Here is a 15577-nt window from a genome sequence, read left to right on the forward strand (position 1 = left end):
CCTCAAAAATGCTAACTCTATTCTCCAATGTTCCTTACACTCTAAACTTGAAACTTTCTAAAAATCAGAACTGTTCAACAGCCTGCTGCATCTGGTACATTTCCAACTGGCAACAGTTTAGTTACATTTCTTATTTCTAGGCAGCAAGTTGGTTAGAATTTGACATTTTACTGGGAATGCCAGATTAAAACTGAGAATTTGGGGGCTTTTTAAAGGGAGTGATTCTAGATGTTAGCAATTTTTTTTCTTAAGAAATACATAGCAAATTGAATAGCCACTGTGATATATAATATAGTAACTAAAAATACTATCTGAAGAAGCTAGTTTATAATCAATTACCTCCCTCTTCCTGAATGCCATGGAAAAAGCAATCAAACACCTTAAAATGACCCTTTGTTTTACCTTCTCCATCCTCTTGAATTGATTTTGGCTGTGACACAGTGAAACATTGCATTACTTCATACCGCTGGCAAGCTTCTTGGTTCTCGGTGCCTGGCTCATCTGGAGGGTGAATTAGCATCCTGCAGTTAAAGGTATGGCTATTTCGTCGTGTTGCCTCTTGAGGCCAAGGAACTCCATTTACTGTGGAAGAAAAATTGATTATATGCTGGTGAAAAAGTACAAACTCTGAGGATACAAAAGACATACCTTTAGCCATCTGCTTAATTAGATACTCAGTTTAAAAGACCCTCTTCAGATCTAACATTATCCTGAGGCAATAGGATACTTATCTTCCTTAGCAAATCTAAATGTTTACCAATTAGAAAATTGTTAAATTTCCAAGAAATTGTATAAGATTCCCCCCCTCAAAGATAAGGCCTTACAAATACCCTAATTCATTAACAGTCTCCATTAAAAAAATATAAAAATTAATAGCTTACTAGCTCTTTTGCTCAGAATTTTATCGCAATTAACGAGCTTTTCTGTTTGTTTCCACTTATACTCGGTCAATGATAAAATGACTGAAAACCATTGTTAAGCGAGGGTTTTAACCTAGCAGGCATGGATTCTTAAGGATGGGTTTGCGTGAATGTGCACCTTTTTGGGGAGAGGATTCAAAGTTTCTCAAAGGAGTCTCACTCAAAAAAATATTTAGAATACATAGAGACCAATCTTGGTTTCTTATAACTATTTTTTCCTGTACTTTATTTCATTCGCACAATTATATGCTACAATGCCTCAAATAAGCTATTACATAAAAATTCTTGTTAAAACAGAAATGTTATCTGATTCAGTATAAGAAAATTGAATTCAGTTGTAAAAAAGATGTCTGTACATTTCAAGTGAGAATCATTGTGTGGCTGGTCACCATTTCCCATTTACAATGCTATATTCAAACCACAGGGGCAGTCGGACGGTTTTTTCAAGGCTATCCTTTCACCGATCCCAACAGTTTTCGTCACTTATCCTCTCCATTGACCCTCCTTCCTTTTTACTATCTGATCACTCTATAACTGTTAGACAAAATTATGGAAACAAACCTACAAACCTACACGGGAGTAAGGAGTCTTGGTTCTGCTATGAGCTAATTGTCAGGTTTGGATTAATTACTTAAGCTTCGCTTTATCTTTAAAATAAAGGAATCCACTGTCTTATCTCTAAAGTCATTTACACTCTAAAATTCTATAACAAAACACATAAGCCCCCTTGATAATTCAAATATTGGACTAGTGAATTTAATAGAAATAATAATTTCAGGCCCCCAGTTACTATAAAGATATACTACTATTTTCAAGGAAGAAATAAGGCTTCCATTCCATCTCGTGAACAATGTAGAAAAAAAAAGAGCTATGGAAAACATTTTATTTGCATGTTTGGTTTAGTTATATACGATTTCTAGCCAAGGCCCTGCCCCCACTTTTGGAGCACATATAGGCTAAAGAGTAGGCACATGGCTTAGTGAATGGAATAGAGGCTGGAAATCAGAACCCATCTATCCTCTCAGTTAGGCTCCTCTGTCAGTGAACAACACATCCAAACATTTGGAACTCCTGAGTTGAAACCACTTACATCCAAAAATGTTAATTTTAATAAGTATGTAACATGACAGTATATTCCTCCCTTCCTCCTTTCCTCACCTTTTTCTTTTTTTTTCCTTTGAGCAGGGTGGTGGGAAGGGTATACATTTTTCTCTTGGATATAATCAAAATTGAAAACAAAGGGAATTTCAAGCAGAAGCCTCTATTTTTTTAAACACTTTATTTCTTTGCTGGGAACGATTTGTCCTGAGCTAACAACTATTGCCAATCTTCCTCTTTCCTTTTATCTCCCCAAAGCCCCAGTACAGAGTTGTATATTCTAGTTGTAAGTCCTTCTAAGTCTTCTATGTGAGCTGCTGCCACAACACGTCTACTGACAGACGAGTGGTGTGGTCCTGTGCCTGGGAACCAAACCCGGGCCGCCAAAGCAGAGCGCGCCGAACTTTTAAGCACTAGGCCATCGGGGCTGGCTCTCAAGCAGAAGCCTCTTGTGGCAAGGCAACTAACTGCTCTGCCTCCCACTACTGGCATATGATTGTGGCACGATCCAGAGAGAGAAGATAAAAGGAATGCTCTTTATCAGCTATTTGATGACATTCTCCCTTCATATTGACATCCAAGGCTGAAACTAAACTTAAAAATATTTTTAATATATTATAACATATATTAGAATAATACTATGTACTATAAATATAATAATAATATATTTATTATGTAAGGAGAAGCTACAGAGAGTTTATAATCTTTTAAAAAACACATTTCTTTGTACCAAGTGATTTTGGTAGCAGATTCTTCACAAACTCCGCATGATCCCCCACGTGCAGTATGCTGTAGACACTGGTATTCATTAATTCCTCTTGATTGTAACCCAAGTAGCTGGTCACATTCTCTGACACAAATACAATTCTCCCTTCACAGTTCACAACAAAGAAAAATCCATCCAAAGCCTGCAAAGCCAAAAAAAACAGAAGAGGATTAAGAGGTTGGGAGGTTAAAAGATAAAAGAAAAATAAACATATACATTTCTCTATTGAAAAAGAGATCAGAAATATATGTCAAGTTAAAAGAAGGGAGACTGAACAGGAAATTTAATAGAGCATGTTCTCTGAAGAGGACAAGACTTTTACTCAGACTGCACACTAACGTTTCAAGTAGGCATAAATGAATATTTATTTCTTCCTTAGAAAGAAATTTTATGGTAACAGATGTGAAGCAAGCAACTGACCCATTCCTTCAGTCATAAACATCTCTGAACTGTAGGTTAAGACCTGGTCTCTACTCTCAGGGAAGTTGTGTGCAGTCGGAGAGAGACATAAACATAATAAAATACCAGTGATAAAATGCAGTGTCAGAGACACACACAGAAAACTCTCTGAGCACAAAGAAGGATACCTAATTTGGGGTCAGGGTAGGGGTTAAAGAAAGGCTTCTTACAGACTCCTATCTGACTTATAAAAGGCATAGTGGAAGAAGGCAAGAGGAATGAAGGAAGAACATTCTAGGCAGAGGGGAGAGCATGGCACATAAAGGAACAAAAAAGCAGTTTGGAGTTGCTGGAGCACATGGTACAAGGCAGGGTTGTGGCAGGAAATAAGTCTGGAGAGGTGGACAGGAGCCAAATCACAGAGGGCCTCCTATGCACTGAGATAGAGCCAGGGGTCTCCAAAAGAAGACGTATGTGCCCCACAGGGAGCATAATATCCACAGGGGTGCAGGAAAAAAGTGAGAACCTCTATTTACAGTGTAATCTAAAACATAAGGAAGAAATTAAGCTTAATAAACATATCAACACCTTGGGGCCTCACTCAGTCCAGATAGTCACATATCACAGACCTTGATTCCAAGAGGAATCCCGAGAGAAGACCCAGAATACAGAGGTTGACAGGGGCATCTTAAATAACCTTTCCATTTATTGCAACATATTGCAGTTTACTTGCTATAGAATGTACATAAGCAATAAAAACAAGACCTTTAAAAAGTAGAACATTTACAGAATTTTGCAACAAGATAAAAATCCTTTGTATCACAAAGGGGTTTACTGGTAAAATACTTAAAAGAGCCATCTAACAATGTTGGTGGGCTACTCACATTTCTTTTGAAAAATGGCAAGTGTCCCAGATTTGCTGACCTTTTCTATGACGAGTGGTAACGAAAATATGCTACCTAGCAGATATTTTCCAAATTAGAAGCACAAATAATTTTGTCCCTTCAGGGTAAAGATGAAATTTTAACAATGAATAAGAAGTAAATTGCCTTTCAAAAAGACACTTGAACTATAGAGACAGGATGTACTGAAATGTTACCATAGTTATGATTTTGTTGCTGAAAATGATGCAAATCACTTGTAAAAATTATCTTCTCAGTTTAAACATTTATAAACAGAACTTTTTATCTGCTCAAAAATCTTCCAGAGTTTCAGTGGGCTTTAAACCCACTTTTTAAAAATGTGAAAATGCAACATCTTTTGATTAGTTTGGAAGAACCACTGTTTTAGATTAAGGAAGATGGAATTTCAATAAAAACCTTTGAATAATTGGTGAATAGGATTTTAAAGTAAGTATCGTGACTTAGTAAATTCATCTAATGATATATTTTTCCATTTCTGTCTACCTCATTTTTGTGAGGTATCTTTTTCAGCTAAGATGATTATTTAAACCAAATAGTAAAATAAACTGAACTGAAAACTACATCTTCAAATCACTGCATCACAAAGCATTCAACCAAGATTTTAAAAAATAATGAAACAGGGCCGGCACCATGGCTTAGCGGTTAAGTGCGCGCGCTCCGCTGCTGGCGGCCCGGGGTTCGCATCCCAGGCGCGCACTGACGCACGGCTTCTCTGGCCATGCTGAGGCTGCGTCCCACATACAGCAACTAGAAGGATGTGCAGCTATGACATACAACTATCTACTGGGGCTTTGGGGGATAAAAAGGAGGAGGATTGGCAATAGATGTTAGCTCTGAGCCGGTCTTCCTCAGCAAAAAGAGGAGGATTAGCATGGATGTTAGCTCAGGGCTGATCTCCCTCACAAAAAAAAAAAAAAAATGAAACACAACCACATTGTTCTCATTAAAAATACTGCTAATAGTTTCTTTGACAAGAACAAAAAGAAATAAAACTATTTTTATTCCACCTGACTGTTGTGACTATTTCTCACTTAGTTCATAATGCAAAGGGGAGAAGAATGTGATTAATAATCTAAAAACATTAACACTAGATAAAGCATTGCTAAACTATTTTGGGTTTAGATGAGCACAGGAAAGCATTCTTATATCTAACCAACTTGTTTTTTTTTAAGACAGATTAGGTGTAAATTTCATAGCACGTGATCAATATATATTTATTTGCCTTGCAGTTCATGTGAAAATAGGGATATGTGAAACACAGATTTATCAATTTTTTTAAAGTAGATCTAAAAATTCTTTAAAATGTTCTTAGCTATTAACTGAATTAATTTTTTTCTTTTTGGTCTCTCAAAAGAGTTTAATAAAGAACAGTTTGAGTATGACAGAGTATCACAGTTCAAAGCAAGAAACAGGATTGACATCGAAAGACAGACAAGTAAAACTTGGTGTTTCATGGTGAACCACTTCCAAGGGTCACACCACCCAGCTTCTTCAGCGCTACTTTTTCCTTTTTTTCATCTAGTTTTCAGGGCATCCTTCTTGGCTCCTCGCTCTCTGCCTCCCTGGTGACCTGTCTACCCTCAAAGACACAGCCAGTCTCTTTCTTGCTTTCTTCACTTTCCATGTCTGTCTCTGGATATCTCTGGAAGTTACCTGTTGTCTGCAGAGAGGCTGGGAGAGACCGAGACCCACTCCTGGGATCATCTCTGCCCAATCTGAAGACTGACCAGTGGTAGGCTTGAGCTAGTGTGCAGACCTCCAGCACCAGGAAGGCCCAGGGATTCACCTGGACTACCCAGTGCAATTATTAAGGCATTTCAAAATCCAAAGGATTTAAAAGTTCTCCTTCATTGCAGTAGGCCTGCAGTCCCTGCAGTCTCCTGCTTCCACAGACTTACTGGGGCTTCTCCAAATTCTCCTCTCATTGACTGCACCTGACCTCACTGCCAGGCTGGGAAGTTATCCTAGTAACTGGCTTCTGCAATATGCAGCTAGTCAGCCTTATGGGGAGTGTAGAACTTTGACCAGGTCTCTGCTTGGCCTCAGTTACATGGACTGGTCATTTCCTCTGTGAAGTCTGGGGCATCATACCTCTTTTGAGCTTCCCCAGAAAAGGCTGGCTAGGAAAACAGGTCGACAAAGGCTGCCCCTGTAGCTGCAGAGTTGTCCTGCTGACCCTACCTCTGAGATGCAGACAGCCTGTCTTTTGCTGGAAATGTCTATTTTTTGTTTTTTTAATTATAAATGAAATATACACTTATAAAAAATCTAAAATATGAAAATGAAGTAGATAGAAGATAGTAGAAGCCAAATCCCACCCCCAAGAGATTGGCAACATTTCAGGGAATATTCTTTGAGACTACTCCTATGAATATACAAACATCTCTAATTTCTAAAAGTATGTCTGATTAATAAAATCTGCTAATACTTGTTCTTAGTCTATAAGTTTCCCCCATACGTTGTGCATATAATTAACGTCCAAGTGTGCTCCTGGGAAGGAATCTTTCTGTTTCTCCAAGTCCTGACAGCTGGTCTTACGTTGAGCTGCACACGGAAGATGATAACAAATGCCTGTCCCTTCAGTACCACATAACCAACCTGAAGGGGTTTTCTCTCTACCCAGAACATCACCCTCTGTGAGACCCACCACCCTGGGTCTCACAGCAGGGTTCACATTGGCCAAGGCTTCTCACAGCACCCTGGCTTTAAATGACTACACGAGCTTCATGGACTATCACCTAAGTGTCAGTCACTGGACAAAGTTCGGGAAATAAAACACATAATTGTCAACTATTTTATAGTCTCTGAAGGGAAAGACAAGTACACATAGTGACAATGCAGTACAATAGAGGAATTCATAAACGTTAAGCACAGAGTAAAGCACCCAAAATGGGCGAAGGGATGGTTGTCATGGGTAAGGTTTCCTGGGAGGAGACCACGCTATACCTGAGCCGAGGCTCAAAGGACACAGAGCAGCAGCTCAGCTGGACAAGGGGTAGAAAGGACATTCAAAACAGGAAACAGCTCAGGAGTTAAAAAAAAGGAAATCACCTTGTATGTACTTATTATATAAGTTTTTTTGAAACAGCTTTAAGGAAAAGCAAAAAAATTAAGGAATTTATCTGAAAGGCATTTATCTTGAAGGCAATGTTTTTAAGCAGGAGAGTGACATGATCTGCTTTTACAAAGATCCTTGTGCCAGTGGGTGTGGCATGCAGATGGGAAGCAAGGAGACCAGTTGCAATGTTATTGTGATATTCCAGTTCAAATGAGAGCTTGAATGAAAGCAAGAGCAGTGGATGTGATAGAAAAGAATATGACAGAGGCAGAACAAACAGCAAGTGGTGACCTCTAGCAGCTGTGGTCACGAGCACTTGGGGTGATCTTTCATTAATGACTTTAGGGTTCTGGTAGATAAGTGCCTTTCCCTGAGAAAGGGGATTGAAGGGGTGAAAAAAATCTAGTGTTTTATTTTTTAACTCTTTTTCTAAAAGAGGAAGTAATGGGATGGATTACAAATTTGCTTTTAGAGACGTTGTATTTGAAATGACATTTAGATGGAGATGTTCAAAAGGCAGCAGGATATAATGAAAGGGAAGCTCTAAAGAGAGATCTGGGCTAAAGACAGACATTTGCGATTTACAGGTACATATAGTATCACTTGGCTTTTTGTTTGTTTGTTGTTAACTACAGTCATCTTTTCCTCTTCCACAGAAGATCTGATTTCCTTTGGGGAGTTACTTCTTCCCCATTAAATAAAGTCTCATGAGATTCTTAATCGGGCCAGTGGGAGACTTCCTCTCTAGATGTGAACCTTGAGGAGAATTACAAAAAGACTGCACATGGCTGGAATGCATTCATTCTAGCAGCAGGGCACTGCCAAGATGGGTCTTTCTAAGAGAGCTTTGTATAGTTTCTTCTTTCTAGCCTCCTTAAGATGCCTTGGTTTCATCTTATTTCCAAGCATGGTTCTGTGATATGCAAATAGTATTCCAATAAATTCACATTTGCTTAATTTAGTCAAAATTGGTGTCTGTTGCTTGAAATCAGAGATTCCTAATTGATATTTTACTCACACACACAGATGTGCACACACAGACATGAATACATCATATAGATGTAGATATAGATAAAAAACTGCCCAGGAAGTGTGCAAAGAACAAAAAAAAAAAGGAAAAGAGCCAAGGCCAGAACCATGGAGGATGCTAACATTTAAGAGGCAGACAGAGAAAGAGAATTCTGAGAAAGAGGCTGAGGGCAGCCAGAGAGGAGAGGAGACAGTTCTATCAAAGAGGCCATGGGAAGAGTTTTATGGAAGAGGAAATGTGTGGTCAACGGTGTCAAGAGCCACACAGCACCGTAGGGAATGCTATAAAGTGAGGTAAGGAGGCCTGAATGCACATGCAAGGTACAGGGAGACCTCAGTGACCAAAACAGAATTTTTCTTGGGGAGCAGTGGGAAATAAGGAGCATTAGAGTCAGATACTGCAGAGCTTTGAATAGGAGGCAGAGGAACTTAAGAGAGTAAAGAGCAATAGAGAACCAGGAGCTTAAAAATAATGCCTGTACTGATGAGTCCTTACTATGTGCCAAACAACAAATGTTTGTTGAATAAATAAATTCTAATACCACTCTCTCTTTAAATGTGAGGAAATTACCTCCAATACCTTCATTCTTAACTCATGCCACCTTTATTTTATGTTTAAAAAGGAGGAGGAGGAAAAACTGGAACCTGTATGGTGAGAATTTCTTATACTATGGTGGATATTTGGTCACTTTTTAGATGTGCAGATCTTCCATCTGAGCAAATCCCTCTAGAACAACATTGTCAAATAGAACTTACTGCAGTGATGGAAATGTTCTGTATCTGTGTTGTCCAATACAGTAGCCACTACCACGTGTAAGTACTGAGCACTTTAAATATGGCTGGTGAGACTGAAGCATTAAATTTTTAATTTTATTTAACTTTGAATAGCCACATGTGGTAAGTGGCTATCTTATTGAACAGTGCAGCTCTAGACTGGATGATTTCATGGACAATCTCATGGTGGCTTTTCTATTACTTCTTCTTTTAGCTGCCCTGGATTAGACTCTATAAAGTTGAAGGCAACAAGGACAGGGTTGGGAGATACACAAGAAGGAACAGAAAAGGCTGTCAGGCAAGGGAGCTTTGAAGTCTGTAAAGGTTAGTAATTCTATTTTACAGTCTCTGTTTCACATACCTACAGGTCATAAATACAAATATTATTAGCTTCTTGAGGTCAAGAACCTAAATATATTTCTATTCTGAGTTTCTGGAATTTCTAATTTGATGTGTTTTTTTCATATTTGAAAATGCTTACCTAATGACATTTAATTCATGTGTAATGTTGCATTAACAGTTTTCCTTTGATGCATAGGGGTTTTCAGGGTAATAACTTCATCGGTTAAAAAAAAAATTCTTGTTTTCTTCTTATGGTAGTTTTGAATGGATATTTTCCTGTCATTTTCTGTTCATTTTAGTGTTGTGGACTTTTCTCATACAGCAGTAACAAATGTTTATATAAATTAAAGATGTAGTAATAGTATTCTGTGCCTCCAGTTGTGTAGTATTCAGTTTGTGATCTCCAGTTGTGTAGTATTCACTTTGTGAATAATCTATTTGCTCTCCTATTGATCTCTGTGGTTTCTGAAGAACATGTGGTGAAACTAGGATTTAAATGACTATCATTTTCTTACAGGAAATCCTATACTCAAGGACTTCTATACCTTATACTTCTTCAGTATCTCAAATGACATTATATGCAGAAAATAAATTTAATAAATATTTAATAAATTGAAAGGAGATATAAAGTTCTGAGGCCAGTTTTAAACTTAGGGTACTAAGAAAGCAGACAGAACTCTCACAGAAAAACTAGAAGATATGATAAGACTAGTCTACTAACATTCTGCAGAGTAGAGGAGATAAGCAGTAAGTGCTAGGATATATCAGGGCTCCAGGAAAGGCCCAAGTGTAACCAAGTAATGGGATGGTGACAGGTGCCAAGCACGGGGAAGAGATAGGGTAGAAGTGGGAAATGAGCCTAAAGTATTTTTCTTTCTTTAACTTATTTTCCTCTAACAGCTTATATTAAAAATTTCAAAATACAGCCAAGTTGAAAGAATTTTGTAATGAACATCTATATATCCACCACCTAGATTCTACCATTAACATTTTTACTATACCTGTTACAACACTGCTTCCAAAACACAGTCATGTGTCATGTAATCAATTTAATGGGTTGGGAAAAGAATATAATAATAAAAAAATTAGAGGCCATCACATGTGGTAACTTCCCCCTCTCCCAGTTATATGTATGCACTCGCTCAGAGAGTAGTTTCTATCCAGTTTCAAAGGCCAATGTCTATTTTACAATTCTAGAAAATAAGTGCTCGTTCTCCTAATAAAAATTCTCCTATAAAACTAATCTGACAAAGTGCTTAAATAATGTGGAGGGGAAATAAAGAATTTAGATTTTGAGGGGGAAGTTGCTGATAGGAGGGTCATGAATATTTAGCAGCCTGTTAAAAGTATACGAATGAAGTACGGGACGAGGTTAAAACAAGAAGGACATATTTGGGTGTCATCTCTACAAAGATGAGAGGTGAAGCAAAGAGAATACATGATATTTCTGGGGCTATAAAACCAAGAAGCGAATTTTGAGAATGTTCTCACATTAGCAGTGTTGGTAGAGGGAATTATGGTTAATACAAAAACAGACGAATAGTCAGGGTAACAGGAAAAAAATGTATTAAGGAGTTAGAAAATAAAGAGACCTACAGAAGTTTGAGTTGTTAAGACTGTACCAGAAAGGAGGGCCTTGAGATAGGACAAGAAAAGGATAATTTATTCTATATAAATATATATATATATATATATATAAAATTAGGCCTAGAGATAGAAAAGTATACACTATGGGGAATGAGTGTGTATATACACATATATATACGCGTGTTTTTAAACACTCATGTATGAGAGGGAGCATTTAAGGTGATGAGCCTGCTCGAAAACAAAACATCTGTGTTGAGAATAGGAGGAGTGAAGATTAGAAGCTAAAAGCAAGGACTAAAATTACAAAGTAATTACAAAGTAATTCAAGTTTAAAAGCTCTTCACTTTAAAAAGTTTGATAGATGGTTGTTAAAACTGTAAGGTCTCTTACAATGTTTACATAAACAATTAAAAATTTTTTAGTCCAGGGGCCAGCCCAGTGTCATAGTGGTTGAGTTCGCACGCTCTGCTTTGGCGGCCCAGGGTTCATGGGTTTGGATCCCAGGCACGGACCCACACACCGCTCATCAAGCCATGTTGTGGCGGCATCCCATATACAGGGTAGAGGAAGACTGGCACAGATGTTAGCTCAGGGACAATCTTCTTCAAGCAAAAAGAGGAAGATTGGCAATGGATGTTAGCTCAGGGCCAACCTTCCTCACCAAAATACCTACTGCAATAAAGTGAGGCATTCCTTACTCTAAAGTGAAATTCTACAGTAGGCATAGACAGCATTAGCTGGCTAGATAATTCTGATGTTTTATTTTCCCAATGAGTCCTAACCACCCCAGGAATAAATGGCAGAGCCATACTGTAGGCTTCAGTTTTCTATTTGAATATTTAGAATGCCTTTATGAAAATTTATTGTGTTCATAATCACATTTAATTCTGAAATAGTAACAACTGTCAAATAGTTTCCAAAATAAAATAATTATTAAAAGTTCTTTAAAACTTCAGTAATTTTTTTATAATTTATTCATTGGACGCAAGACATAAAAGAAGATAAAAAACCAAATTGGCTAGAACAAAGATTTTGATCTCTTTCTGAGTCAATGAGAACAGCTACCTCTAAAAGAAGAGGTCCCAAGGATTCCTTTTCTATCACTCCTTGACTACTCGACGAGATGTCTGATTTCTGCACTTCATCATCAGTTGTTGATTTCTCTGCATAAAGAAACAAAAAGTCACACATCCAAAAAGGCTCATTTCCATAATGGCAAGTTTATGAAGACACAGATTCACCTAATTTCAGATTCAAATAACATTTATTTATTATCTAGACATTTTCACATTTAATCTTAATTATAATCATTTTAGGGATAATAAATTGAGGGTCACAAAGGTTAAGTAATATGTCCCAAATCATAACTAATAAGTGGCAGCAGGAGGATCTGAATTCTTACCTACGAAGTCCAGTGTTCCAACAATGAGGAAAACAGTATAAATATATAGCCTTTTAAAAAAGTCTACACCAGAAGTTTTTCCTTTTTTTTTGGTGGTGGTGTGGAGGAAGATTCGCTCTGAGCTAACATCTGTGCCAATCTTCCTCTACGTGGGTTGCTGCCACAGCATGGTTGGTGAGTGGTGTAGGTCTGCGCCTGGGATCTGAACCCATGAACTTGGGCCACTGAGGCGGAGTGCACCAAACTTAACCACTACGCCATGGGGCCGGCCCCTCAAAAGTTTTTAAGAAATAGATAAACTGTAAAAGAATGATTATTTCCTCCATTTTTCTTTCTCCTTTTCTGATTTGATCAATTGCCACTGAAGAGAGAGTGAAGAAATGATTCTTCCTTTTGTAAGCCTGCATGAACTAACTAAGCTTTCACACACACGTCATGATCTGATTGATAAAACTGTAATGGCTCAATGATTTGGAATTCTTTTGCGCGGTGAAGCTGAAAACTATCCTTCATCTTAAAGCAGTATCATACTTAAATAAAAGTTTCCAATCTGTCAGACTTAGTTAGTTCACCAAAAAAAAACAAATATGGTATTATTGAATATAGAGATTCATTTTTTCACTTTAATATAAGAAATATTTGAAAATATTCCAAACAATACAGAAAATGACATGGCATACCATTCATTTTTCACAGATATTAATATTATTTGCTTCAGGTCTTTCCTTTTTTTTTTTTCCTGAGTAAGATTGGCCCTGCGCTAACATCTGTTGCCAATCTTCCTCTTTTTTCTTTTTTCTCCCCAAAGCCCCAGTCCATAGTTGTGTATCATAGTTGTAGAATTGTAGCTTTTCTACATGGGACACTGCCTCAGCATGGCTTGATGAGTGGTGAGTAGGTCCATGTCCAGGATCCGAACCAGCGAACCCCAGGCTGCCGAAGCAGAACGCACAAACTTAACCGCTACGCCACGGGGCCAGCCCCTAATATTATTTGCTTCAGGTCTTTCCTTTCAAATAAATAAAGTGCTGCAAATAGAGATAAAGCTCTGCCACCATTCCTCCTCTGTCCCTCTTCAGAAGTAACCAGTATTCTGAGGTCAGCACAATCATTTCTAGGCATGTTTTTATACTTTACATATGTATGATTTCATGAACAACATATTATTGCTTTGTGTTTTAAAGTTTACATAAATATATATAGACTTTTTCAACTTACTTTTTCCACTCAATATTATGTTTGAGATTTAACCACATTGATACATACAGATTTGATTCATTCATTTGAACTGCCATTTAGTATTATATCATATGAATAACCCACAGTTGACTACCTAGTCCCCTACTAATAAACCTTTTGACTACTACATTCAGCACTATAATGAACTATTTTCAGTATTTCCTCTTTTGTACATGTGTGACAGTTTCTTTAGGGTAAATACTAGAAGTGAAATTGCCAGATCATAGAATCTGTATATTTTTGACATTACTAAGTTTGACATATTGCTCTTCAAAGAGGCTGGAACACTAGTAATGTACAAGGGTTTTTGTTTTTCTGTATCCTCACTGACACTTGATATCATTACTGTTTTTAATTTTTGTGAATCTAATGGGTGTAAAACGTTATCCCATATAGTATTTATAACAGTTTTACTGAGCTACAATTCACATAGCATACCATTTATGCATTTAAAGCATACAATTCAATGGTTTTAGTATATTCACAGTGTTGTGCAACCACCATCACAACAAATTTTAGAACATTTTTATCACCCCCAAAAGAAACCCGGTACCCTTTAGCAGTTACTCCTCAGTCTCCCAACACACCTAAGCCCTAGGAGGCAACCACTAATCTACTTTCTATCTCTATGCACTTGCCTATTCTGGACATTTTTTATAAATGGAATCAGACAATATGTGGTCCTTTATGAGAGGCTTCTTTTGCTTAGCATAGTGTTTTCAAGGTTCATCCATGTTGAAGCATTTATCAGTCCTTCACTCTTTCTATTGCCAAATAATGTTTCATTGTATAGGTATACCTTTTTATTTATCCATTGATCAATTGACAGATATATGAGTTGTTTCCACTTTTCAGCTATTTATGAATAAAGCTGCAATGAACATTTGTGTACAAGTTTTTGTGTGGACATGTTGTCATTTCTCTTGGGTATGTACCTACAAGTGGAATTACTGGGCCATATGGTAACTATGTTTAACATTTTGAAGAACTACTGGACTGTTTTCCAAAGTGGCTGCACAATTCTACATTCCAACCAGCAGTGCATGAGGGTTCCAATTTCTCCCATCCTTACCAACATTTGTTATCATCTTTTTGATTATAGCCAGTGAGTGTAAAGCGGTATCTCACTGTGGTTTTGATTTGCATTTCTCTGATGGCTAATGATACTGATTATGTTTTTCAAGTGCTTATTGGTCATCTGCATGTCTTCTTTGGAAAAATATCTATTCAGGGCCTTTGCCCATTTTTTAATTGGGTTATTATCTTTTCATTATCATGGTATAGGAGTTTCTCACTTAGTTCTAAGATGTACTTCCTTCATCATTTCATGTGTTTATAACATTAAGACAGGATTTTGTTTCTTACACTAGTTCCAAAAAAACATAAACTGTGAAGTCCAAGTAGATTAAATAACTATGTGTGAAAAGCAAAACATTTAAAATTTTAGGCAAAACCCAAGGTAGGAGCGGATATGTGACTAGTTTCTGACCTAAGGGATGCAAAGAGAAGTGACATGCGATTTCTGGGTCTTGTCCTTAAAAGGAAAGAAGCATGCTTTCCCATTTTCTTCTTTCCCCTTCTTGTCAGCTGGGACGTGGACAGGCGAGCCATGTCTGACCACATGAATAATGTGCCTAGGAATGGCACAGCAAAAAAGATGGAAGAAATCTGAACCTCTGACACGTGTCATACCTAGACTATCTGGTTAAAGCCATTGTACTTTGGGTCTCTTGTATCCTAGCCTGTATGCTAACTAATACATTCCATATTTCTCAATAACATGTTTATTTGCTATATTCTGACTGTGTCCATGTTAGACATAATTTATTGACATGCTATGATGGAAGGTAAGATTTTAACTTACTCACATCAACCTTCTACACACACATTCCTTCTCCTCCCATCCTCCCAATATAGTTACAACAATTTTTAGAGCAATCAATATTAATATCTGTGTTACTATGGCTACATAAATACAGTTCACAAATGAACCAAGGTGTGTGCTATAATGTACATGTCTCATTTTTTGTGTTTTACTTT

At 37.3% G+C, this 15577-nt stretch overlaps 1 protein-coding gene across 10 annotated transcripts in view; it reads right to left on the bottom strand.

The window, feature by feature from the left end:
- NCOA1 (nuclear receptor coactivator 1) overlaps positions 1-15577 on the bottom strand; it is a 234621-nt gene that overhangs the window by 70267 nt on the left and 148777 nt on the right. For all 10 annotated transcript variants that reach the window (XM_058551676.1, XM_058551677.1, XM_058551679.1 and 7 more), the window contains 3 exons: positions 11962-12059; positions 2749-2926; positions 403-582 (listed from right to left, as the gene is read on the bottom strand). In XM_058551676.1, coding sequence (XP_058407659.1) covers positions 403-582; positions 2749-2926; positions 11962-12059 — 456 coding nt within the window. The remainder of the gene's footprint in view (positions 1-402; positions 583-2748; positions 2927-11961; positions 12060-15577) is intronic.

The sequence above is a fragment of the Diceros bicornis genome, chromosome 12, assembly GCF_020826845.1.
Source record: "Diceros bicornis minor isolate mBicDic1 chromosome 12, mDicBic1.mat.cur, whole genome shotgun sequence".
Taxonomy (NCBI): Eukaryota; Metazoa; Chordata; class Mammalia; order Perissodactyla; family Rhinocerotidae; genus Diceros; species Diceros bicornis.